Source organism: Apteryx rowi, unplaced genomic scaffold (genome assembly GCF_003343035.1).
Source record: "Apteryx rowi isolate R43461 unplaced genomic scaffold, aptRow1 scaffold_860, whole genome shotgun sequence".
In the NCBI taxonomy this organism is placed as follows: domain Eukaryota; kingdom Metazoa; phylum Chordata; class Aves; order Apterygiformes; family Apterygidae; genus Apteryx; species Apteryx rowi.
Window position 1 is genome coordinate 26577 of NW_020451161.1, and position 26317 is coordinate 52893.

The 26317-nt window shown below is 38.6% G+C and overlaps 1 protein-coding gene across 3 annotated transcripts in view; it reads right to left on the reverse strand.

The window, feature by feature from the left end:
• LOC112977821 (SLIT-ROBO Rho GTPase-activating protein 1) overlaps nucleotides 1–26317 on the reverse strand; it is a 48353-nt gene that overhangs the window by 14170 nt on the left and 7866 nt on the right. For all 3 annotated transcript variants that reach the window (XM_026090594.1, XM_026090596.1, XM_026090595.1), the window contains exons 3-7: nucleotides 22592–22654; nucleotides 11315–11497; nucleotides 10815–10943; nucleotides 3115–3336; nucleotides 2173–2274 (exon numbers count right to left, since the gene is read on the reverse strand). In XM_026090594.1, the coding sequence (XP_025946379.1) occupies nucleotides 2173–2274; nucleotides 3115–3336; nucleotides 10815–10943; nucleotides 11315–11497; nucleotides 22592–22654 (699 nt within the window). The remainder of the gene's footprint in view (nucleotides 1–2172; nucleotides 2275–3114; nucleotides 3337–10814; nucleotides 10944–11314; nucleotides 11498–22591; nucleotides 22655–26317) is intronic.

Sequence of the window (26317 nt, forward strand, 5' to 3'; positions counted from 1 at the left end):
AGCCTCTCCACAGTGCAGTAAAAGTAACTGGCAAGATCCACAAGGATGTGATTTATCTCCAAGTTCTGCTGGAAGAGTCTCTAGTAGAGAGACTCACAGAATCATACACGCTTTTCCTACACGTGCCTCCAGCACAGAAAGGCATCCTTCTCATACCTGCCAGCATTTCTCCCCCATGCCCTTGCACTTATCTGTCAAAAAACTCTTTCTCCTTCCTTTTGCCTTTGTCACCTTCTATCTCTTTGAGCTATTTTCTGAATTTAGGTAGTTTTTTAAAGACTAGTGTACACGACCCATGGACATTAGCATTTTGAGCTGGGCATTCATGATATAAAACAGAATGAGAAAAATTCTAATTCCCCCAAATTTATCAAAAAAGTACAAAAAAAATTGAAATAACCCCTATATATTTAACATAGGAACAGATTCTCATTTAAATGGAGGGCCTTTTACACTACCTTAAATTGGATAAAAGTGCAGTTTATATCCACTATCCAGCCTGTCTTTGCTGCCAGAATAGAGGATAGAGAACAGCATTGCTTTTCTGTTCTTTACAAAGAAAAAAAGCACTTTATTTTACTAGGTGAGCTATTCCCATGACAGGCATTCACTACTACTGTTTATAAATAGCTCTAGCTGAGAGCATAACAGATTTTGACTCAGCTACCACAAAAGATGGTCCAAATTCCTTTGCCCTTCAGAAGCAGCAATTTGGGGACAGAGTAGAGGGTAGGCACAGAAGACAACAACTCTGTGCTCAGTGGATTTTTGCTGCAAAACTTTAAAATATATGCTCTAACAAGTATTCACTGTAATTTCTGCCAAGTACATCATTCTGTATGGTGACCACATGGACAGTTAAATGATGAAGCTTCCAAATGTCTATATGCAGACGAGGATCTATCTTCCCTTAAAAGGGGACTAGGGAAATTCAGTGCTTTGGATAAGCGAAATACTCGTACACATAGCTGTATCTGTGGACAGCTGGGTACGTCAGGATTCTTGTTAGAGTTTTATGTACATCATGAAAGAACCAACTGAACAACAAGTAAGACTTCCAGAAACTTAGACCTTGGTGACACTTTATGTCACTTGCCAAATGCTGCTGCTTTTAGCATCTCAGGAACAGCCTCCTCATTCAACACATTTGATCATTTTGTAGCAGGCAGGAGGAGGAGTAGTTTTATCCTGCTACATGTACATATACCTTCTAAGAAAGAGCTGAACACAGAAAAAAAGGTAGTTGCAGAATCTATGGCTTTTCCTATTTATCAGGTCCACAAAGGTGGCTGCAACAGGAGTTTCTACATAGTGACCTTCACGGTTAAGTTCTAAACTAGGATAAATGGGTTTCAACAAATATATTTTGCTGATGAACATATGATTGTAGGAAAAAATCATTCTGCTTTGACTCTTCTCTGTTCAATGGTTTCCTAAAAATGGACTGAGCAGCTGTCAGGAAAATACAGTAATTTCAACAATCCCAAAGAGAACTAACGCTTGATTGTATGCAACCAAACCTTATTTGGTTTTAAAAAGAATGCATTGTCTAGAACACAAGAGTTTCCTTTAGAATCCAACTTATTATATGATACATGTGGGTTAAATGAATACAAGCGTTAGCTAAAAAAGATGCAGCATTTTTCTCTGAGCTGAAAGATATTTATACAACCAGTTTATTTTCCCAGAATTGAATTGATAAATAGACGTTTGAACAAACAGAATAAAATAATTTTGCAGACAGCAGTATAAAAGCACACAAATAAACATATGTTTTAATCAGTTGAAACTGAATTATCTCAAACCTTTCCTGAAAGAACAAAGGCTATGTGAAACCAACATATGTTGGTGTTTTGTTCTGGTCTGTTACTATACATGACTTGGGCAAACACAGCCACACTTACTGCATGCCAAATCCTGCACTAATTTACATTCCCTGAAATGTCTCCAACTAGCAGGAAAGGCAAAGTTGTATAAAGAGACTTGCTTTTATGCTTCCAACTTAGCATATTTGCCAGTATTTGATTTTTAAAATTAAATTAAAATTAAAATAAATTAAAAATAATTAAAAAGCCATTTTACTGTCATTTATATGCTTCTGACAAGGCAGAAAACACTGCACCTCCCTGAAAATGGTGTCCAGTGCATAGCTGAAGCAGACACAGATCTTACCTCCTCATTTTCGATTTTGAGCGTGGCCAATCGTGACTGCAGCTGCTGATACCTAAGCATAAGCTCTGCTTGCACAGGTTGCTGGGCAGTGACCTGACAAACCTAACAAAGAATCAAAAAGGGCTGTAAGATGCAAAGAAAAAAAAAATCCAGAGTCTTGGGTTGCTCTTCTTAAAACTAGGTGAATTCCTACCAAAGCTGTTAAAACATAACAAAGCAGACAATGAAATCTGCCTATCTAAATTTAAAGTTCTTATGTGTTACACAGTCGGGAACTACATACCACATCCTACAACTAGAGCACAGCATTGCTGTATGGCTGCTTTGTGTTGCTTCTCTAACACACATAAATGAAAACCCTAGAGTAACCTTTGATAAAGATATACACAGGTGATTCTGTATTCTGCTTTGCTACTGTCCTTTGGCAGAACAGGGCACAGCTGGGGAACCTTGTACTCTTGACATCTCCAGATGATAACATGGGGGAGGAAGAAGGGGAGAAGGCTGCATTTCAGGGAGCACAATTTGGAGCAGCTCTGCAGCTGCTCTTCAGTCACTCCCACAAGCTCTGCTGTGGGTGAGGCAGGTAGTGAAGATATCAAGTCAGTACTTACACTGGCACTGGGCTGAGCACAGGTTGGCCAGCAAATCTGCAGCAATGTCCTTATGGGGCAATACAGTATAGAGTAAAACATAACTGTTTTTACTTGAGAACTCTCAAGCAGCTCAGAATAGAGTGCTGCTGCCAGTTTTGCAAAAGCTTGTTGCTGATCCACTTGCTTTTCGGTAGCAATAAGAGCTTTCACCAAACTCTTTGTAAAAGGGGATAAAATCTATATCTTGCTGAAAATAAATCAAAATTCAGGCCAAGGAAAGCTTTCTTGTATATAGAAACAGAAACAGTCACCGCAGGGTTTCCTGTATTTGTCACTAACTACAGACCTCATCACCCATATGAGACTGGAACTCAAATTTCATTGGTGGACAAAAGGCAGTGGGGTACATTTCCATAAATCTCTGCTTGTCACTTCGTGGCTCCAAGCTGTCAACTGCATTTTCAATGATGTCTAGGCCCTCATGCCTGGAGGTTTCAAGGTTATACTCTGCAGAAAGATATGTTCTGAGGGCTCTGTTCAGACTCGCATGGTATCCAAGATCACAACACTAATAACACAACAAAAGAAGAAGAAAATAAATTAAAAAGCAGGAACTCCATACTAATATCCCAAACCACAAGTTATCATTATAATTTTCTGTCCACAATTTTTTTAATCTTTGTAAATAAAAATACAATATTGGGATCAAAACATAAGTATTTAGTATCCTCATGCTACTGACAGAAAAAGGGAAGCAAAGATCCAAGGGCAGGGTTAGAAGACAGGTCAGGCATACAAGTATGGAAATATGTGTGCATTTGTTTGTCAGATACAGACGTGCAGTTACTACATTTACACAAGAAGGTCTGGGGCTCCACCGAGAAGTGAGTTTTTCAGTGTTATTGTCATAGGTAAGCCTCAGATCATGTATTTAAACCCAGTCTGATAGACCGCTACCATCTAAGTCAACGGTAGCACCAAACTGAAAATGAAGGCGTTCCTATCTGTGCTTAAACAGAAACCAAAAAAAAGACCATACTTCTCTCTCATATTAGTGACCCATATAAGATGCTTTTTGATTTAATGAGAGTGGCTTAACATCCTTCCCCAATAGTACAATGTATTTACTGTAAACACCTTATTCTCCATGTTCTGACAGAGCCAGCAATGTACATCATGTTACTAAATGTAGAAAGTCATAATTTATATATTTTTTCTAGGGGTGAGTATAACACTGGAATGTATGTGAAATCTAATTGAAATCTAATTGACAAAATGTAAAGTCGAGCTTGTTCTTGAATTTTAAACATCCTCAGCTTGCATTATTCATGATCTGTTAATATTTTAGAGGAACAGCTGAATATATTTTCAAAATGTCACAGCAGTAGTGTATCCAGTGATTGTTTTCTTAATTTCCCCCCACATTATGCAGTGAACAATATCCTCAGGGTCTGCTCAGTGAGCTTCCAGATAATGGCAGGAGGACTGCAAACCTCTCTCTCACCCCAACACTGGCACACTGGTCTGCTAACAGTTGCACACAAAGCACTTTTTTTTTAAACAGTGCTTTTAGGTTTGACTCAGCCCAGAGTCACAATGACCAAACATCTATGGGGAGAAGAGTTTGCAGTGGACCAAAATATCCCAAACATCCCACCTCGCAGGCTGTCTGCAGGAAATCACTGCAGTCTTAGGAGAGATTTGCCCCTGTCAGAGCAGGATGATGCCTGGCCAGGGCAGTCAGGGAACGCGCTGCTCCGGGGCAGCCCTCAGCCCCCCTCCATCCTTCCTCGGTGCCCATCTGCAGTTTAAAATCACTCTTCCTACAGAACGCATAAGCGACGTGATGCAAGAGGGTAAAGAAGCAATTTGAATTCAGCCCACTGTATACTAGATTTAGATGCACACCTTCCTCACAGCTATTACAATCCCTTACGACTCATGTGATCACATTCCTTCTCCTTTCCTCTTACCTATTAAAAAAAAAAAAAGAGAGAGACAGAGAGGAGAGAGTTTTCAACCTATTTACCGAATCTAAACCTGTGTGTATAAGAGAAACAAAACACTCACACCTTGCCTTACATTTAATACACTAATCACTAGTGATCAAACTGCCCTTTGGAATCCAACAACAGAGGGCTGTCTTATTCACAATACTGACAGCAAAACTATTTTGATCAGCAGCATCTTTCAGCCTTGGAGAGTACTGCAGGTCATTACTGCTGATGGGAACGGCCACCCAAAGAACAGTTCTTGAACCATTTAAAGTCTACCAGAGAAGAAAAAAGAAAAAAAAAAAAGATGTCATATCAAACACACACAGCTTACCCTCTCTCTTTTGCATTTATACAATGGAAATTTGTGTTACATTTACCAAATCAACCACTCAACCTTTATACTTAAGCACATTTATATTTCAAAGATCTGCAGCCTAAAAAATATAATTGTTTGCACATGTTTCTAAAAGGAAAAATCTCTTGATGATTTTCTCTTGTTCCGTGTCAAATCAGATCTCACATTTAATTCACTATCTTGGATGAAACAGACAGACTAGAAATGATGATAAGAAAGTGGATCAGGACAGCTGTTTTATTTCATGTGCATTAGCTTCAGAAAGACCTCACAGAAGATTAAACTTAGAGGAAATAAGAAATAGAGGGCAATGCTTGGTTTGGAGTGGCCAACTATTCATGTGTTAAAAACTACAGGCATCTAGAGCCTGAATTTTGGATCAGAGAACTAACAGAAGCCCATTGATTTCAGTTACGGGTTCTGATGCAGCTTTTTGGCAAGCTGGAATATAAGGTTGCTGCCTTTATGCTCTAACAGTATCAAGAACTTCATTGTTTAACCCTTAATCTACTCAGTGGCTATCACCTGCTCATGAATGAAAGCCATGGTCAACATTTGTAGGTGATGACAGATGTGCAGGATAACTAACACTGCTTCTCAGCCAAGCACAAGGGTTCTTCAAGGAAAGTAGAATATTTTGCCAGACTAAGGCATTTCTTAGCAATCCTAATGCCAGCAAAGGAAACAGGAACTAAATCCAGAACCCTGAACAAACGCCTTGTCCACAATGGCTCTTTGGATGGAATTTAAAATGCCTGAATTTGGATTTTTGCTTCAAAAATATAGGTAAAAATAAAATCTGTATAAGTAATGCTGTATTTTAAAAGCAAAAGATAAAAACTCCTAACCATATCATAACTCTTGCTTCTGCAAGACTATAGTTCTCTTTCTCCAAAATTTGCAGACATAAATATTCTTAACCTGGGAATGGCTCTGTTACAATATCAACTCGTGGCTACTCAGTGAGGAGAAGGGCCCTGCTTTAATCTGTGATGGATAGGAGGAGATGGATAGAGAATGGAGACATCACTTAGGACATTTGATCATTTTATGACCAAAAACATGCGGTATGGCCACTGAACTGCTGTCCCCACAACATGCTGTCTGAGTTGGCGTGGAATACAAAAAAAAATTTCCAGCATCTCAAGTGTCACAAAAAAGGACACATGCATGCACACAGACACACACACATATGTATGCATGCATGCATGCACGATTTTCAGGGAAACTTTGCAGATCCAGAAGATTTGTAAAGCTCAAATGAGAAACCACACCCTTAGCCAAAATAAATATGAATCTTTGAGGTTCACTCATCAGCACATTTTGGCTACAGCTTGGATGTCTAATGAGATCTGCTATCAGTCTATGGGCTGGGGAGATGAGATGTCAGGTGGCACAATAAGACATGCAAGATGAAAAATGAGAGAAGGAAGTCATAGCCTATGAGTTTTATTGCATTTCAAGCTTCATAAAGACTTTTGGTTGGGCAAAGTAGAGGGAGATGAGTGATGCATTTGGGACATGTGTGAAAAATTAATTTTGTAATTTGCATTTTATTCTTATTTGGAATTAAATCTGAAGCAGTCTCAAGAGCATTTACTGTCTTTATTGCACCTCAGAGTATATTTAGGCTTGAACAAAATAAACTGCAGTGCTTAGCACAGAGCTGCAACGAAACAGCCAAGATGCTCTTCTCTTTTCTTCATTTCATGAATAATAATAAAATTCTAATACCAGCGGAAAGAGAAATTCATAAAAAAGCGCTAACCTCTAATAAGTCACTTTCTAATCATCCCTGGTACAAAGACATCAACATTTAAATCAAAGGGACCTCGCTGTATATACCATATTTATGAGAACTTACGTAATAAAGATTGCGAGCTGCATATACTCTAGCCTGGTTTTAAACTCGGCTCTATGAATGATTAACAAAGCACCCTTACAGAATAAATTAAGCTCATAATAGCTAGATGTTCTCTAACTTCTTACCATCCAAAGCATTACTACAGACTGCAATTAGAGGGTCAGATATTGCACTCTAAGAAAGACTAACACATAAATATTGTATTTATTCCAGCAGCAGAACTACAGTCAAATTTGTTTTGATCAACTTCTCAGCATTTACCTTCAGTTCATGAGTACATGGTAAGTCTGAAAAAGGGTCCCTACCTTCCTCTTATGCCCAGATAAATCTAGTAATCTCAATTACACGGAAATCTTCAAGTAACTGAAATATAATATGTGCCATATGGTCAGATGTTGGTACTAACAGACAGATTAGCAGGGGTGTGTATTCCATCACTCATCAGAAATCCATAATTTTCAAACAAATTTCTACATACTATATGAAGCTTATTTAATTTAGCTAAAAAGCATTCTTCACTACTTTTTACTTGACACAAATAAAGAAAAAACTAATTCTGTCCTTCACTTGAACTAGATCCTACTATACATTCAACAGAGAATAAATATTCCATTCAACAGAAAATTCAAATACCTCTGCTACAATATGCAGAGGACAGAAATAGACTGTACATATCAAATCATGTTTATCCCACCACTGCTTGGCAAAGGTTGGTCCAAATCCTCAGCTCACTAAACGCATTAAAACATCCAGCTAAGACTCCAGCAATATTTGTTATCTTGCTTTTATCACAAGGGCTTAAGATTATGAACAACACATCATCATTTTAAGTCAAAAGCACAGAGCTCTGTTAATGAAATGAATGAATTGAACAGTTCAGACCAAGTTCAGCTTAGGAACTGCAATTCAGGATTTTCTATAGTAGCCTGACAAATCCAGTTGCTGTGGAATCCAAATGAAAAAACTACAAACATCTGTTAAAGAAAAATCCCATGACCCTCTCCAATATTGTTACAAACACAGATAAGTACATTATACAGTTTACTGCGCTCCCCCATATATTTTTCACATTTTCACCAAACATATTTAGCAATAACACAGGAAACCATTCAGCTGCATGTATGGGCAATCACCAGCATGAGGTGATCTAAATCCTTCCATGTTAATTGGAATTTAAACACAGTGGAGAAGTAACCCCATTCTGTACAAGCAAAGAGAGAGAGATCAGGAAAGCACGGAAAGGAAGGCAGCTGGGGACAAAGCAGAGAAGGTAAAGAATGAAATCATCACCATCACTCTGAAAACTCAAGATCGTACCATCCCATTAATAGATTTACAGAATGAGATGCCTGGCTTGTTGCAACATATGGTCAGTGGGAAGCATGTCTCACATTCCAGTGATATAACCCAAAAATCTTGCCAAGACTCTAGCATTTACAAAAACTGTTTCCTTTGTCAAGTAGTAAACACTCTGTCTAGATACCAGTGCTTTCACAGAATATTCTGATTAAATACAACTGTCTGAAATACACTTCATTTAAACAATCCCACAATTGGATTAAGTTGGCTCTGAGGCAAATTCTGGTTACACATGTTTACAGCCAACTCGTACAAAAATGTGATGCAAGGGGTTTCTAGATCTTCCATTTAAATTCCTCAGAGAAGAGTCATTTCTAAAGCCATTTTGCCAAAAGAATTTGTTATTGCCTACCTTAATCCACTGCTTGGAAAAAGCACTCAAAGCAGTTATCTTTTTCCTGCGTTACTAAATTTTGTAGAACATATATTTCCATTAAAAACTAGCAGCTAGAAAGTTCTAGTCTTCATGGCTGTGCAAATATCTTTTCAAGCACTAACTCCACTGAGTGTTGTGTTTGTATATACATGCATGGAGAGCTTCACTTTGGCTTCTCCTCACAGTTCTTTGCAAGGCTCCATGTCCTTGGCATCCCCTGCCAGCTTTCCCTGCTATGGCAAGCTCTGTGGACATCCCCAGCCTGAGACAGTTTTGACCAAGGAGAAACACACACTGGAGACATTCATTGGGAAATGTGAGTCCCGAAACAGGAGATGGGTTAGAAGACACAATCAACATCTTTCCAGTGAGATCTCTGAAGGGGTGGTGGTGCTGGCAACAGAGGGAAAGAGCATCGTTCCTTCCTTCCTTCCAGCAACCAGGAAGAACTGATGAAGTCTACATTTATCAGACATGCCCTATCTAAAGGCTACAAAACCATCAGCCTTTAAGCAACATCCAGGAAAATTATCTGATAGGTAGGGACAACTTCTCACTTGGGTGTTACCTAGCAGCTATGGCCACTTGTCCTTAGTTTTCTGCCCTAATAATCTATCTATCAGGAGCCTGGTAAATGTTGTCTGGGCAGGACAAATGGGTGGAGCAGGATGTGCAAAATGTATAGATGTAGATTAGACAGGGATTGTATATAGTAGAATTAACCAGAAGAAATCAGAAGAGACAAAACAGTGAGTGACTCAGAGGAGGAAAAAGAGATGCTGAGATAGGGACAGCAAAAAATACTGAAAACACAGAAAAATATATCACTATCTCATATGAGAAGGAAACAAGAAAAAAATGGAGCAAAACTTTTTGTAGGGAAAAAAAGTTGAAAAGGGAAAAGGAAAAATCACAACAAAAGCAAGCAAGATTTTGCAAATTACAGGAAAAAAATGACACAGAAAAATGATTTTCAGTATTTTAGTAAAATACAATAAAACAGACTTATGCAGTTATTCTAGGCTGTTCCCCTCAAGGAGGTATTTTTCTTTTTCTCTATCAAGGTTTGCTTCTCCAGCCAACAGAAAAGAGAAACTTCCTGTCAAATGCTGCATTCATTTATGCTATATAACAAACCAGAGCTTAGTCGGCTTGTCTTTGTGATGAACATCCCACCAGTGCAAAAGAAATGATTGTATGTGAATGTTTACTATTGTGAATAACAAATGCCACTGTTGCAATAGAAAGCATATGCAAATATCTAGCGTTTCATACAGGCCACAGGAGGGTACCCACTGACTTATTTAACATTACATCACTAGCGAATGAATATTATTGAACCTGTGTTTATTATCTCCATATTTTGTGTATCAAATGTGGTCAGCTTAAAAAGAGAGCATGGGACATAGTAGACTGTAGGAGGTTCTCTCCATGTCATGTAAAAACATCAATAATAGAGATTCTGCAGATCAAATACTGGTGTAAGTCAACATCACTGTATCACCTCGTTCTCCTAGGACATTCTCACAGTAATAACTTATTGAAAATCAGTAACAAGTTCTGTTGACAATACAGAATATTCTGTCTATTTTGCAAACTATATGCAACAGGAATAAAAAGCAGCGTATGTTTGACTGAATGACTAAATGAATGAAACCAAATGATTTTGAAGACACACAGGAAATGCCTTATTTTGAGTTAAATACCATGATTATATGCCCATTTAAGAAGTTTATCTTGTAAAAACCATTTTTTTACTGCAGAAATCCTTTTACAGTATACAATAGAAGTGTCTACTTTTTGTGTTATTCCTGTCATATTTTCTCTTGCCACTTGGGGAAGAAACATAACGTTCTAACTTTAAAGGAATAGGCTCAGCATCTCACTGACACCTTGTTTTGTCAGCACCTTTTGACACCTTGAAATATAAAGCTGAAAGGAAAACTTCCTGATTATATTATAGAATATTATAGATGACAAGCATACTGTAGGCAACTAATATCACTAATATATTCCCTTTGAAAATGAAAAGCAAAATAAAAATATGTATTATTCCTGAACAGAACAAACATAAAAACAAACGCATGATACTTACGTCAATTAAATCTGAAAGGTCATGAATATAATACTTGAAAACAGAAGCATTGGTTGCTTCAAGGGTGAGCAGGTATTCATTACGGGCCTTAATAGATTTCAGCTTGTTTTCAGAATATTTTGCTTGACGCTAAGAAAGAGATTGTATATTAATGAATTTGAACTACTTAATTTTTGATACATAGCAAAAATAGTAACAATTCAAGCACATATTCCTATTAACAAGAAAGAACCTTAACTGCCAGCCTGTTATAACAAATATAATACAAAGAGGTAACTTAATACTTCATTTCAAATCATATAATAAGAATTCTACTGGGAAGCAAGTATTCCCCTCTCTGAACTGCAATTAAATCAAGTTATCTGTAACTCAGGATAGTTTATTATGTATCTTTTTTTTATTTTATTTCCCAGCTGGACTCCTCTATCAATATCATGCTAAAGAATTTCAGAAATGTGTTGAATTTACTTCAAATAAAGCAAAATAAAAGGAGTATTTACTTTTTCCTTCATTTTTTCAATCTTCTTTACAGAACTCCGTCTCTGGTGCCTTTCTTCTAGTCGAATATGAAAGACAGGGTCTCCTGACCTCCCAATCTGTTTTTCTTCTTGCTTCTCTGCCTCCTTCAGCTTGCTTTCTGCACTGATGCTCTCTGCATGATACATGTGGTAAGTTTTCATGACCTGCAGAAGACAGAGTCAAAAGAGAGTTAAGGGAAAATGAAAATACAATGGTACCTACAGAAAAAGCACAGGGTCTTTCAGTAAAACATTCTCTTATAAACATGGACCTTGGATAAGTTTCTTTGCCAACACAGACTGAGGATTTCTGTTTGCATTTTTCTTTTCTGGTTTATTTAATTGTATCTCAAAAGCTAACTGCAAGCCTATAGACCTTATTTATATGACTGCCTTCAGATGATGCCAGAATTAGCTAGTCTGTTTACAGAAACAAGTATTTACATATGTAAAACTCTGAATGTTCAGAGTGCTTTACCAATCATTATGAATAAAGAGAAAGATGATGGAGAAATAGCAATAATGTAAGCATATGAGACAGTCTCTCATTCTGCCTCATTTCTTCTCAGAAGGTCCTTGTATTGCAGAAGCATTTTGTTGGGTGATTTAGCAGCAAGCTAGCAGTTGTTTCAGTTGAAAGCAGCAAATATCTTTTGGGATTTTTTTTTTATTGATCTGATAGGAAAGAACAAATCCTTGTCATTAAACTTCAGGATTCTTGTCTTTGTATGAAAACTTGAAATATGAGCAGTAACATTAAATCTAGGCAGTGGCTTATCTTTCTGACTTCTTCAGTATTAAGTTAACTGCTTGGCTGTGGACACTAAATGCTTGCAAACAACAGGACCCCGTTAGCATGGAGGGAAGGGGAAGGAAGTGGAGACAACAGGAAGCTTTAGGCTGGGAACACATCCCCAGTCAGCTGGACGGCTGTCAAAGACCTGGGAAGAAGTGGCTTTCCACTGCGCAGCCAGTGGATCGGGCACGGCGGAGAACTAGCCAGCTCTGCAGACCAGAGCAGGAGGAGAAATGGTCTGATACATAAATTGTGAAGACACTTCCCCCTTCCCATACGGCCCCAAGTTAATACCATTATCTCCCCCTGCACATGCTGCCTCTGCAGCCAGGAGAGCTCAGGCTGCCAGGCTGCAGTGACATGCTTGCGCAGACCACAGAGAGAGAGGGGCTGGTTCAGCCCTGTCCTCCCTTTCTTCATGGAGCACGGCAAGCCTCAGCCCCAGCCTTCAGCATGTGGGGAAGCAGCCTCAAACCACTCCATCTCTGCTGGGAGGGTGGCCTCTGGGCAGCCGCAATGCAGCATGCCCACTGGCAGCACAGAAACTCTCTTCCCACCTTCCCCAGCATTAGTTTTCTTTTTTTTCCCTTCTTTAGATCCAAGCAGGGAACAAAGCAGGGAGGACTCCTCAAGTGGCCGGCCAGCCTCCTCTCCTCTCCACATGGTGCCAGAAGGCTCTTCTCAGCAGATGCACTTTGTGGGCCTGGACGACGTGCATCTCCTCTGAGGGCTGTGGCCAGGAAGGAAGCCTATGGGCCGCCCTCCTGAAGCGGAGCTGTGAGCCACCAGCTCCAGATACAGACCAGTTTGGGGAGCTGCCCTGAAATATCCCCTAGGGAGCATCCACAGACTGGCACCACTGAGGGGACACTACAGCTGGATGGAGTGGATTAGCCTTCATGGTGATAGCTGAGACATGGCCTAGCAGGGACCCACACAAACCAGCTACGTCCCATGGTGGATAATGGCTGACCAGATGCATATGCAAAATGCTGTGCGACAGAAAGGAAGAAGCTTTTAGAGAGCTGCAATTTTGCGTAACATATCTGTGTATGTTGCTGTGTAACATGGATGCTCTTGATATTAAAAATAAAACAAGCAACTCTTCACTGATTTCCCAAGGTGAGGTAAAAAAAACTGGAGCGCCATACCAGAAAGGGCAGCCTTATTTTTATTTTTGCAAACATGTTTATAGCTTTCTGCTGAAATACCAGACTGCATGGAACAGGGACTAGCGTTGCTGTTGTGATTATTTTATAGCACAGTACTCCGAGGCCCAACCAAAGTGAAGATCTTACTGTTCTAGCACTGCTTACACCCACGAGAAACAGCCAGTGCCCCAAACAGCCCCACAGTCTCAATGGACGAGGCAAAAATGTGAAGACGAAACAAGCTGGGCTGGGAACAGAACGTGGGTCTGCAGACTTGAGATCTATACTGGTTTTGGTTTAACCAAATTGCATGTTCAGCTTCCTATAGCCTGCACTATTATCAAAAGCATTTTTAAAGTTGTGCCCAGGGAATCCTACTTATATAGCTATGTGGAAAGGATTACTTAGAAGAAATGTAGTTTTTAAAGAAATGATTTACAAAATAAACCTGAAAAAGCACAAAAAGTGATATGGCTCTATTAAAGATGATGGGAAAAGGAAACTAAAACCAAGAGTTGTGCCCTTCTCTTTTGGCCTTCTTACTGAATTTCTTTAAGTGCTTTTCTACAGAAGTCTGCAGCTGTTTTGCCCACCCCTCCTTTTCTCTCTCTTTTTTTTTTTTGTCCAAATTCAGCTCCAGAGCAGAACCTGTCTGTCTTCCCAGCTAGGAACTTACACTCTCTTTCTGCCTGCAGAGAGGTTTTCTGCCTACGGGCAGTATCTTGGAGTTTTCTAACACACCTCAAAGCATCTAACAGAAGTGGTGAAGCAAGGATTTGCTCTATGTGACAAAGGCAGTAAGCACAGAAGTTTTTGAAGCATTTTTTTCTGAGTGCTATGGAGCCCAGTGGCCTAGGCATAAATGTCTTTCTGCAGCAGCTGTGACATTTTGGCCTGCCTCGCCGTTGAGTAAAGGAGCACGAGTGCATCACTACCAGCTCTCTCACCGCTACCATCACCGAAGAGTGCTTCTTCCTCTCTGCCTGCTTATAGTACACGCTACCAAATTTAGTGTCTCAGTACCCACTGATTCCCACAAACTCAAGTTTTGTGAAAGAATGACATAGTAAGGATCCCTATGAAGAACTGAGAAGTCCACTTGAAATTCATGTTCCTGCAATAAACTCCACACAAGTTCTTGGTACAAATGAGTCTTCAAGGTTACAAAAATGGAAAAAGAAGCCCTTCTTCTGCCTATATACTCAGGGCTGGACAACAGGCAGAGCTTGTCCTGTTTGAGCCACACTGGTTTAGAAATTAACACAGACTATGTACAGAGCAGTCATCAGTCTATGCATTTGACTCTTGTCCAGTTTGTTATGTTGATAGCACTTCTTATCTCATGCACTAGTGACATCATTATTTTGCAAGCCTTTGGGGAAAGTTCACAGGTTGGCTCTTTTTCATGGTTTGTCAATGTTTTTTAAGAGCTGATATAGCAGCAGCTAAACTTCACTTGAGAAAGCAGTAGACAGACACATACAGAAAATAAATGGGAACAATCGAGGGAGTTAGCTTCCACGTATTTCAGTGCATGTTTTATCAATAAATTAGCCTAGAATTTGCATTCTAAGTTGCACATATGACTCTTTGCCTTAATGTTATGCCATCTTTTGTCCCAGGGGTTCTTAAAAGACTGTTAAATACTGCAAAAGATGGTGACAGGCCTTGCCTAATTCTTGTAAATAGACTTGTATGAATCATTCTGAGATTCACAGATCTTAGGTCTGCGAATATGTAATAGATCCACCGAACTATTATTCAAACTACAAATAATCGGATGAAATGAGCAATACCCCTTCTCAAATTTCTGCCAAACTGTTGAATTGATAGACTATCCTGTGAGAGTATACATCACTGAGCTGACTTTAATTAGTCCCCAAAGTGGTTATCGATCAACCATCAAGTATTCACTGAAAAGAAAGAGCAAGGTCGTAATTTTGCAGATGGTGAACTGTCAACATGACAGATATGCTGCACTTCTCTGTAGTGAACAGGCATCGTTAAATGCATACTAGTCCCTTCCTAAAATTAAACAATGAGTTTACCTCCTACTAATTTAGCAAGTTTATTACTGCAGCTTCAATGATGTAAAATATAGATTTCTGACAGACAACTAAATGAGGCCACAAGCGGTTGAAAAAGATTATGCTACCCAAATTACATACCCTCCCACTTGCAGGTGATGGACTGTGCATTTAGGACTGTGCATACAGACTGCTCACATTGTGTGCAGAAGACTCAGCATCATTCATAAGAGCTCAGCAAGTAGGCTAAGAGCAAAATACAGCACATACACATCACAGGGAAGGGCACACTAGAGACAGCTCTTAGATAATTATTTTATTTAAACCCACAACAGCTATCTGGGCAAATCCATCAACCAGACAGCAACTAGTGCTGCCCTTTTGCGGAGGAAAAAAGAGGCAGCATTCCTGTAACAAGGCTCTGGTTTTCATTTTCAGAGCTATAATACAAACTTCTGTTTTAGAGAACTTCTTAACCCAAAGCACTAAAATTCAATACTACAAAGTTAAAATATATTGGAATTATCATGTGCTGGCCACAGGAGCAAGCTATATTTTTACAATAAAATTGAATAATTAATAGATTTTCCACAGTGTTTCTCGGGAAATAGGCATTTAATGGAACAGTAGTTAATCTCTGCTGCAATTATTGTGTTTGATTTTTTTCAGAATTGTCTCAGAATTCTAAGTAGTGAGTTCTTACCAGAAAGTGCAGTTGCATGGGGTTCAATAAATCAGGCTAGTTGGTGCTTTTCCCAAGAAATAAGTAAAATCTTATGCCAATTTCACTACCTCACTGGCTTCTAGCAGTTAAGTAGGCTCAGCATTATATATTTTCATAAGTCTGTTCACATCCAAACCAGCCTCTGATATGGTTCCAGGAATTGTCACTGATATATTATTACCAATACAGAATTACTGATCTCACCATCTCTCAGATCTCTGGTGTGCTGCAGTAAGTTAGGCTAAACTTTTCTATAGAGTATCCAGATTCTGTGTTACCTCAGCAAAGAAAGAAGAAAATTTGGCAGCAACTACTCTGAAAAATTAAACAGCCAAGATTTTTAATGAATAAGATAAGGCAATGGAAAATGCAAGTGGCACAGCTGCCCTAGTCTTATTTAATATTAAATTGTTTGCTTTGGACTGTTCCTACTTTTTCATTTTTCAGCAAGCCTTAAATTTATATTGCTTGTGAAAAGTGTGATACCATGCACCATAGTTTGGAAAGCCAAATGGGAGACGTGAAAATGTATTTTTATGATGCTTGAAAAATTCCTGCTCCTTGTCATATGCAATGTTTTTTTCCATGGTCAACTTCTGCAAAATGGAGCACCAAGAAAAAAAAGTTCCAAATTCTTAACAGGTTAACAGGTCTGCCACATACCATTCTTCAGTTGCCTTAAATTGGCTTTGATAGTGGAAATTAAATTGCAGGTGTCTGCAGTCCTGCCTGATAGGTGAAATGGTAGTCTTCTGGAGAGGCAACCAGCAGTTATTCCTTCAGCAACCTGAAGGCTCAGGGAATATTATAAGGTTGCCTTATACTCAGAGGATGTTTTCAAGCTCCCCTCCCCTAAAGTAGGGGCTAGAGACTTTGGATGAGATGCATACAGGCAGGTAGGTACTTTTCAGGTGTCTAAGTGCCACTAAATATTGTAGCTGATTCACACTAGTGTTTTTACCTACTGAACCCTTCACAGTCCTTTCTCACTCCTGAGCAGACCAGTGGGCTGGAGGTCTGGAGCTCTCCCAGGTTAGGCAGCTGAAGAAGTCTACTCAGAGCAGACTGAATTTGTGATCAGTCGGTTCTTATTCCACTGTCATCTCTAGAAGTGGCTAGTCTATTTTCATTTCATTGTGAAGTAAAAACTAAAGCTTAAAACCACCTCATGATGAGGCTGGGAATAAGAGGGAATTTGCAAGGCTGGGCAAAGAAGGAGAGCAAGAAAGACATAACTAGCTCTCAATCAGCGACCTTCTAATGCATCATCTTATCAAAAGCATCTTCATTCAGTGACTCCAGTTGGATGTGTAAAAAAATCCAATTAGGTAAGTATAAGTGTATACTTCATATATTTGTACCAGTCCAGACATACCATCACCCTGGCCCAACAGCCTGTCCCCAAAAGCAGCTATGTAGTGGTGGGCACTCTTGGGGCTTCTCTGCTCTGTGCTCACTTCACCTCCCTCCCAGTTCCATGTTTTTAATCTTTACACTCTCACCTCTCCTGCTTTGAACTTTTCATTTATTGTCCTCCCATAATCCTTTGATTATTCCCTGTTTTCTTTAGCCCCTCTCCTGAAGGAGGAATGGGCATTAGTCAGCTCTCCCTAAAAGGAAAAAACAGGAATAGCAGATGTAGGACACCTGAGGAAATCCCTAATGAATCTCTTCCAAGTACTTGCCAGTTTTCCCTTCAATTCCTGCAAATTTTGTGTGTCCAGAAAGTTCAGATGAAGCTGACTGTCACATTCTAGTAAGGGTATCTTAGGAGGACAATCTATTTAGACATCCTCCCCCCTCCCCCCAAACTTTTTATCTTAAATAAAGTTGGGAAAAACTGGTGAACAACTGACTTTTTAGCAAAAATCTGCAGAATTAGTGATGCTAAAATGTTTCACCGAAGAGGTCATCTCAAGTCCCTGCAAAAAAGATTTTTTGTATTAAAATACTCTCTGATTTCTCTGCCTAAAAGGCCTTTTTTTGAAATATCCATCTATTTGATTCTTCTAAATTAGAAACACTTCAAAATGTTCCATTTTGATATCTATCTCATCTAGCATGCAATGAGATTCCTAAATCTCTCAACTCACAAGAAATACCCACCCAAACCTCTGGCCATGTTTGGTTTGATCAGTATTATTATCTTTTTTTTGGAATTGCCAGGAAATAACCTCCCCTCTGCAACCCCATACAAATAATCAGGCTTCCCTTCCCCCTATCCCCACTCACTCAAAATGTATGCCTAGCTCTAGTTCCAACAGTTTATATCCTTATGTAAAACACGGGACTAATTACTAGTCTACATTGACTGAAAGAGTAATGGGGAGAGGAGCAAGCGATGAATGCAGCAGCTGGGATGCTGCAAACCTGAAAATACTGATTGGCTGGCATAGCCAGGGAGAAGCCATGCATAATTAAAAGTACTTGCCACTTATAATTTACTGAACTTGCAAAGATACAGACTGAAGCTTAGCTATTTAATTATTTTTAGCATGATGTTTTGAATCATAATGTAAGAACCAGTACGTCAAATACTGAGAACTGAAAATACAGAGTCTTAAAATCTTAAGTAGGAATTTCACTAATCATCTGAATAACATGTAGAAAACATAAGAATATCTAACACAACATGTGAAAAACCCTCCTCTATGGAAAAAGGATGGAAAATGAAAAATGCAAGTTTCCCTTGCAAAATTCTGAACAGATCATTCCAGCAAAATAGGCCTTCTTCACTCACAGGTTTTTAGAACATCTTCTGGAGCCTTGGTTCATCTGGTTCTGTTTTTATTTTTACATCAATCCTGTATATGATGCATAATTTTAATTAGGACGGCACAAGCCAAAGTCAACACAAGCTAAGGTACTTCCCAGGGAATAAATGAAAACCTATGGTACAACTCCCCTATTTTCACGATAATTTCTAGTAATGAAACAGGAAAAGGAAGGAATTACATGAAGTATAAGTAAGTAGAAAGGTCTCTAAGTAGACCACATTTTTAAAGAACAGTAGGAATTTAATACTCTGGAGTGTTTGACATTTTTTTGGATATTTCATTGCAGTTCTGAGCTTTTCCACACTGAACAAGCAGCCAAATCACTTTGTACTCACTCTCTCTCAAAAGACAGAGGTTCAAACTTTCATAAGCTTAAAAATACCCTGGAGCAGAAAGAGGTTTTTTAATTGCAAACCTTTGTAATGCATTTTCAGTGGAAGGTGGCAAGTCTCTTGGATTCTTTAGTGTTCTCTCTTGTTTTTCTTTTCCTGGAACAGTTTCTTCTTTGCAAAATCTATGGCACTGTCTATTGACCTGAAGAATTTGATCTAAAAACCTTCAAAACTAATGAACACACCTCCCTATAAACAGGCTAAAAGAGATTTTCTAAGGCAGAAGTGCAAAACCAATTTTCAGTGATGACTTTCAAAATCATCATTTGTTTCAGGCACCTTATATGATACAGAAGACAAGGACACATGATGTAGCATTATCACCAGAACAAACTCAGCAGAAGTCAATAGGCAAGTAATATCTTAAGCCTTGTCAGAAAATTACTTTATGGCAAGAGCTTGCACATAGACTTAAGTAAGGACACTGGAGCTAACAACACAGTGTTTGGTTGAAAGAATCATTGTGGAGCTGCATTACTACTGTGTGTGCCAGTGTACATATGTCTAAGGGATTCACTTCTTACCTGAGAAGTTCAAGGAGTAGCAAATAAAACATGCAATTTCTTTACATTGACTCCAAAAAGGCAGTTTCTCATTATTTTTGCTTGTAATGATTTCAGTTCTCTCATTCTCTTCAATCTACATGTAAACACAACTGCTTGTTTGTTTGAATTCTGGAAGGTCACTGTAATTTTATAGACCTTTCTTGTAAGATAAGCAATGATGTCACAAGGAGTAAACAGATTATTAAATTCTTCTTCATCCGCACACTCAGTTCATTAAAAATCCTGATAACTGTCCCCTCACTTAGAGGCTTCAAATGTATCTAAACTCCAGTGAGGTTTCACATTTTAACAGTTACACTACACGATAGCACCATTCCTTTAAAAAACACAGAATGGAGTAATAGGGAGAGACTTCTCAAAATGAGTATATCATTCACTGACCTGAAATTCAGTAACTTTCTTTGGACACAAGGACTTGCCTTACAATAGTAAGACTGAAATTAATTTTACTAGTTTTATTTTCTTCCATAACTCATGGGGCAAACAGAAAGATGATTTCTCCTCTTTGTAAATGATTAAAATTGAGAAACATATCTCCTGGAGTTCAAAAATGTAGATACTAGTTTTAGCAAAGCCATTATGGTCCTATTCTGTAAACGTTAAATGTTACACAGAATTAAAAGCCTAGGTACAGGAGTTACCCATCTGTCTAGATATCTTTCTATCTCTATGTAGACAAGCATTGATATTACACAGATATGCTGATGATCATTCTAAAGATGCAACCAGTGGAAGAGATGATTATTTGCACCATTCCATCACTTCATTAAGTGTGTCACGCATCTAGCTAAATGTGGGTGTCTACAGCTGACCAAGTCCTTTGCAATCAGTGAAGAGCTGGACAGCAGAGTTTATGCTGCAGTTACTTTCATCTGAAGCAGATGCTTACATCTGGTCAGATGAAGAGTTCTGATCTCTGATCAGTCTCTGATCTGAATAGATCTCCAGGGATTATAACTGGAACTCAAATGGCAAGCTAAGATATTTATACTTACACTGCAGATGCCTAAAAATTAGGTGAAATCCTACACCAGTAACTAAACCCAAATTGTGCACTCTGTATTTCATAAATTTCAAAAATCTTCCCATTTTACAAAAATCCTAAAAGCTTAAATGCTGAGATAGGAGTTAGTGTTCACTGGAAGCCATAACATGGAAGTTAACATCTCAGCAAACTTCTGGAGCCATCAGTGGGAAGCAATAACACTGATGTGAAGAAAAAGGGTGAAAATACTTAAGCCCAGTCCTGCAAATTTTCACTGGTGATTCAGCAAAGTATTTCAGCACATGCTTTAACATTTTCTTATCCTGGGAGCACAGAAACTAATCCCGTGCTTTGCCAGGCACTGGAGTTATGTAACTATTTAATTGGAACAAGATTGTATCTTCAGGGCTTACTCACCACTGAAGCCCTGTTTGTGCAATGGCTGCTACAGACTCAGACCCCCCACAGCCATGTGAACTGTCTGAGGCTGTTTCTGCTTTGCAGAAGCTGATCCCAGCTGATATCCTTGATATTTAACTGATTGCCGGCTTGAGCCAAGAAGGTTTTGCAGTACCACGCTCTGCAATACCAGCAGCTAGTTCAGAAAAAAAGCCCCAAAGACAAGCTCTGAAAAAAATATTTAGGTAGGTTTTGGGAATCTGCATCCATAACCACATAGGGCAGGCAAACAGGTCTAAACTTCTTTAAATCTCTGGAATTTTTTTCACCTAAGCCGTTCTTGAGTTCAAATGCTCTCCAACACATCTACTGATGATGCACAATTTTCCCTAGATCAAAAGAAAACCAGACAAGATGCGCAAAGATAATATTTGACCGAGCTCAGGCTAAGGAAAGCTAGTCTGTGATATTTGTCTAAACTTTTCAAAAATCACAGAACTGTTTTTTGATATAAATATTGTGGGTTTTTTTTCTGTTTCCCCAAATCTTGAAAAGAGGTTATGGAAGGGAGTGTCTGGAGATTGTTGGGTAGGGTACTGGAAAGTGGAGATGTTTGAAATCTTCAGGATAGGAAAGACAATTTAATCTGCAATGTAACCAGCAATTTAATCAACAAACTTTCATAGGAGGTGAATGTCACCAGTCCCTCCTCATTCTATAGCTATATTAAAAAAAAAAAAAAATTCTTGCTTTGTACTTTCTGAGAATATGCTGTTTGAGTCTCTCCTCAAAAAAAGATTTTAGGAAATGGATTTTAGGTAGACAAGACTCATCCTTGTACTAACAAGTTGTGTTAAGTTACAAAGAGGAAAAGAAGTTCAGACCTACTCTTTCTCTTAGAAATTCCAGTAAGCTACCAGCAGCTTGCCAGAATGCTCCAAGTGTTTTTTCTTGATCTCTCTGCACTGTTTGGAAGGCCTACACAATCCTCTGTTTTTCTTTTTTTTTCATTATTTACTTATTCCAGTCAGGGAGAGGGGAGCACACATATTTAACATTTAGACACTACAGTACTGGACTTGCAAGAACCTATGATTTTTACTGAATATAGTCCACTAGTCAAACCAAGCAGATGGCAGCATGGGTGAAAACAAAGCACAAAAGGGATGAGCTTTGCTCTGGCAAGGAAACTTTTAATAAACTGGCTTAGCATACGCTGGGAGAAAAACAGGGTGGAAAGTTAACGAGCAACCCTGAAAGTATTAGCATTTATGTTTTGAACAAATGAGTAGGCTTTCCAAACAAAATAGTTTGGACTTGAGAAAAAAGACAAAAATTAGTATCTCCATTGGTGGCAACTTGCTAGATAAAAGGATACTTAAAGCTTATAGGAGAGGTTTGACATGAAATTTGTATAAGAGAAGCTAAGTAACTGTACTTACTGTGTAAAGCTCGTTAAGAACTTTCATTAAGTCCTCATGAAGCTGAAACGCAATCTCTTTGCTCTGTAATTAAAAAGGAATCATTAGAAATAAACACGCAAAAATCACAACATAAATTTGCTTCTGGATATTTGTATTCATTGCTTGTTAATACTAGATAGGGAATGCAATGGAGCTCACAAAGACACCATTCTGTCAGAATTATAGCGCATGAAAAATAAGGATTCAGGGATGCAGAAGTAGACAGACAACAGCTAGAGTGAGGATTTCTAAAGGGAAACCCAGAAGTAATTTAAGAGTGTGACTCCCATGAAGCATCAGGAAATTAGGTGCCAACAGAAGGGCTGAAATTTAGGATTAATGTTATAAGCCTTTTTAGTGGAAGGAATTCTTTACTGTTTTACAACTGCTATGACACATACATAAACTAAACCATTTGGAATGCAATAGCCTAGAAGGATAACCTACCCAATTTTATATCTAGAATAGTTTTTGTTTCTCAGCACATGCAACTATCTAAATATTTATGCAAGAAATAATTGTGGCTCCTCTTTGAAACAGATAGCCAACTGCAAAATAATCCACAGAGTGGGCTGCTGCTGGAACAGCTTTGTTTAGCTTTTCTGCACCGTGGCTTTACTTTCATTCTGACCCAGAAAAAAGAAATGCTTGGCAGTGGTTATTAAAGAAAGCAAGTATGTCAAAATAGGAGTATTTAATTGGAGTCTCATTCAAATATATTCCTTTGTTAGTTGTCCATAGCAGTTCAATCAGATGAAAATTGTGGCAACTGTGCAAGAGTTGAAGGCATTTGCACCACATTCTTTTGGAAACTGCTATAGAATAGAGCTATAGGACTTAGCAAACAGCCTGGCTATGTTTCTTCTTATCATCATAACATCTAACCATGCTGAAAATGTCAGTTTTTTTGTGTGAATAAATTGATAACTAGCCCAGCTCCTAAAAACCCAACTTCATGGCCTTAACTGTGAGAAGTATTTTGTATTTGTACAGAAGCCAAAGGAAAATCTTCTGGGGCAACCCCTCTCCAAAGCCGCTAACACATAGTTGGCCAGCACTAAGACATCTGCAGGGATAACGGTTTCTGAATGAGGATTTCCAGTGCAACACCCACATATGAGGAGGAATCACACAGCACTTCCCAACCACTCATCTTCCAGGAGGACGAAAAACACATACAGTAGCTGGAACAGATAACTTTGCATGAGTTGCCCCTGTTCCTACTGTCCTACCTGAAACTCTGGGCAGTATTTCAAGGAACCTGCCATATCATTTATCAGTATTTACTTCAATCCTTATATGCAAGATGATTTTTAACTGACAAGAAACTAGAAACGTAAGCTAAAAAGTCAGTGAGATTCTTTTATTCCCAAGGGCATCGACTTCAGCAGCTAAGGCACAGTAAGACAGATGCTCTGAAGCTGAGTTATACCTGTCTACTACAAAACTTTCTTCATTCTTTATACTTCAAAGTTTGGTATTTTTGAAGAGGTATGCTCCAATAGAAGTATCTAACAAACAAGGCTTATTACTTCCATTTCTTTGCAAATATCAGACTTTCTTCATCTAATATGATAATCACACACAGATATTCATATGCATGACAGTGTATAAAGTGCTTGTAAAGAAATAGGATGGAAAAGGAATTGCAGAGCTGCAAGCTACTATAGGGAACACAGTAAGCTTAAACAAAAATTCTGAACTGCTTTTCATTGCTTTATATTGGCACCTGGCCTTTAAATACTAGCAGTGGAGCTCGGACATAGCTTACATATCTCAAGGAACCAAGAAATGGAGGCCACCTGTGTTCTCCTGGGTAGCTGCTTCAATAGTGCTGAATGTGAGCACTCTATTTTTTAAATTACTTTTGCAGAAAGAGAGACAAACTACACAAATAAGATGGTAGACATTAAGACTGGAAGATGAAAATATGGATGCATGGGAAAAAAATGTAGAGATTAACTCCAACTGCAAGCAAAATATCCCTTTCAAGTGGCAGTCATTACCATCTCAAAGTTGATAACAACTCAAGCCCTAAATACAGCAATGCTGAGTTAAAAGCAGCATGCCTTAATCTGGCAGTGCAAAAACTTGTTTCAGGAAGGGAGACAGAAAGGCCCAGCCAAATTTTCTTTGTACCCTCTGCAAGCTCTGTTGTAAGCAAAGCACACAGCAGTTCTTTGAAAGACACACCTTCCCTTTCTGCTCTTCAGTTATGCCTTAATGCAAATAGATACTGGATGAATTAAGGACTAGGGTGAAAATCACCCTTTTCTAGGACATTTCTCCTCTTTGCTCTGTAGAGCTTTGTCCAGCCCTGAAGCAGCCCAGCCCTAGGGATTTAGTTCTGGCTACCACACATACACACTCTTTCAGGCAACACATCGATCAGTGGTAAATCTGAAGGTGAATGGAAGAGATAACAATAGAGGAAAGAGGGAGATGTTTTAATGAAAGGAAAAGAGATTCTAAAATAGGAAATAAAAAAAGAGAGGGAGGGAGGTGACCAGCAAAAGAGTAAAAAGCAGGAAGACACACACTAGCAATTCCATATGATCACAGATGAGTAATCCTTCCACCAGTTCACAGGAGGACTCCAGCCTGCAGAGAGAAGCTTGTAAGGGTGCCTGTAGTGATGTATGATGTGTCAGTTTCTGTCTTTTTCTGATAAAAAATTTTGTAGCAATTCTCTGATAAAAATCAGGAAATTTGGTTAACCTTAGAGAACAATATAAAATGGATTTATTTTTAAGAACCAACACATTTTACATTAGCATTTAAGATCAAGAAATACTGACTCAAGTGGCAAGCAGTACAGCTTTTAGTGTGTAATATATATCGTGTCTGAGCACCAGACAAGAAATGCACTTATTTTCAGTGGTTAATGGCTCTCTCCTATTTCTCGTTTATGCTACCTATTCCCTGCTGCTGCAGCAGTTCAGCGTGGTTGAATGGTGTGCTTCGCTAGAAGCCTATCCTCAGGGCAGCCAAACAACAGTATATAAGATGCAGCACACATTCTCCTGGAGCTAAGTTAATAGCTCTATTCAGGCCATTAAAATCTTAGAAACAATCACGGAGATGCTTCTTTATTCACTGTATCCTAGAGAAATTATTATTAACCTATTAACCAAAAGAACAAAGACCATAGTAAAAGTGTGTTAGAGTATATGTTAACTCTTGCTAAAAATATGGTATTTGTTACTACTCTGGTTCAAAGCATTAAGAGATGGTTTTAAAAGTCTCAATAAATGTAAAAGTTGCATATTTATTTCCCTAAATTAATGGTAGATCACACCTGTGCAACAGACACCAATAAGTGTACCTAATAGCTTTTTGGTATGTGCTCAACTTTCAACACATCAGCAGTCCAACCGATGTTATCAAGATTTATATTTATGGATTAACATCTGAGAAACTTAAAATTTTATTCCACATCCATACCCTTTCACTGAAGTCTGTAGGAATTTTTCCATCCATTTCAGTTAGAGCATAACTGGGCACCCAAACCTTACTGAATTGTTTTTTTACTGAAATTTTAAAGTCAGTTAAGTTCTTCCTGGAACTCTTCAGTGTCTGTCAGCATACACAATGCTACTATCAGTTACAACATTTAGGCAAAACACTCTGTGACTACTTCTTTTAAATGAGTCTGCTTTTGGTCCCCGGGATTAGTTGTATTTAAGTCCTTTTTAAAAGAAGCTT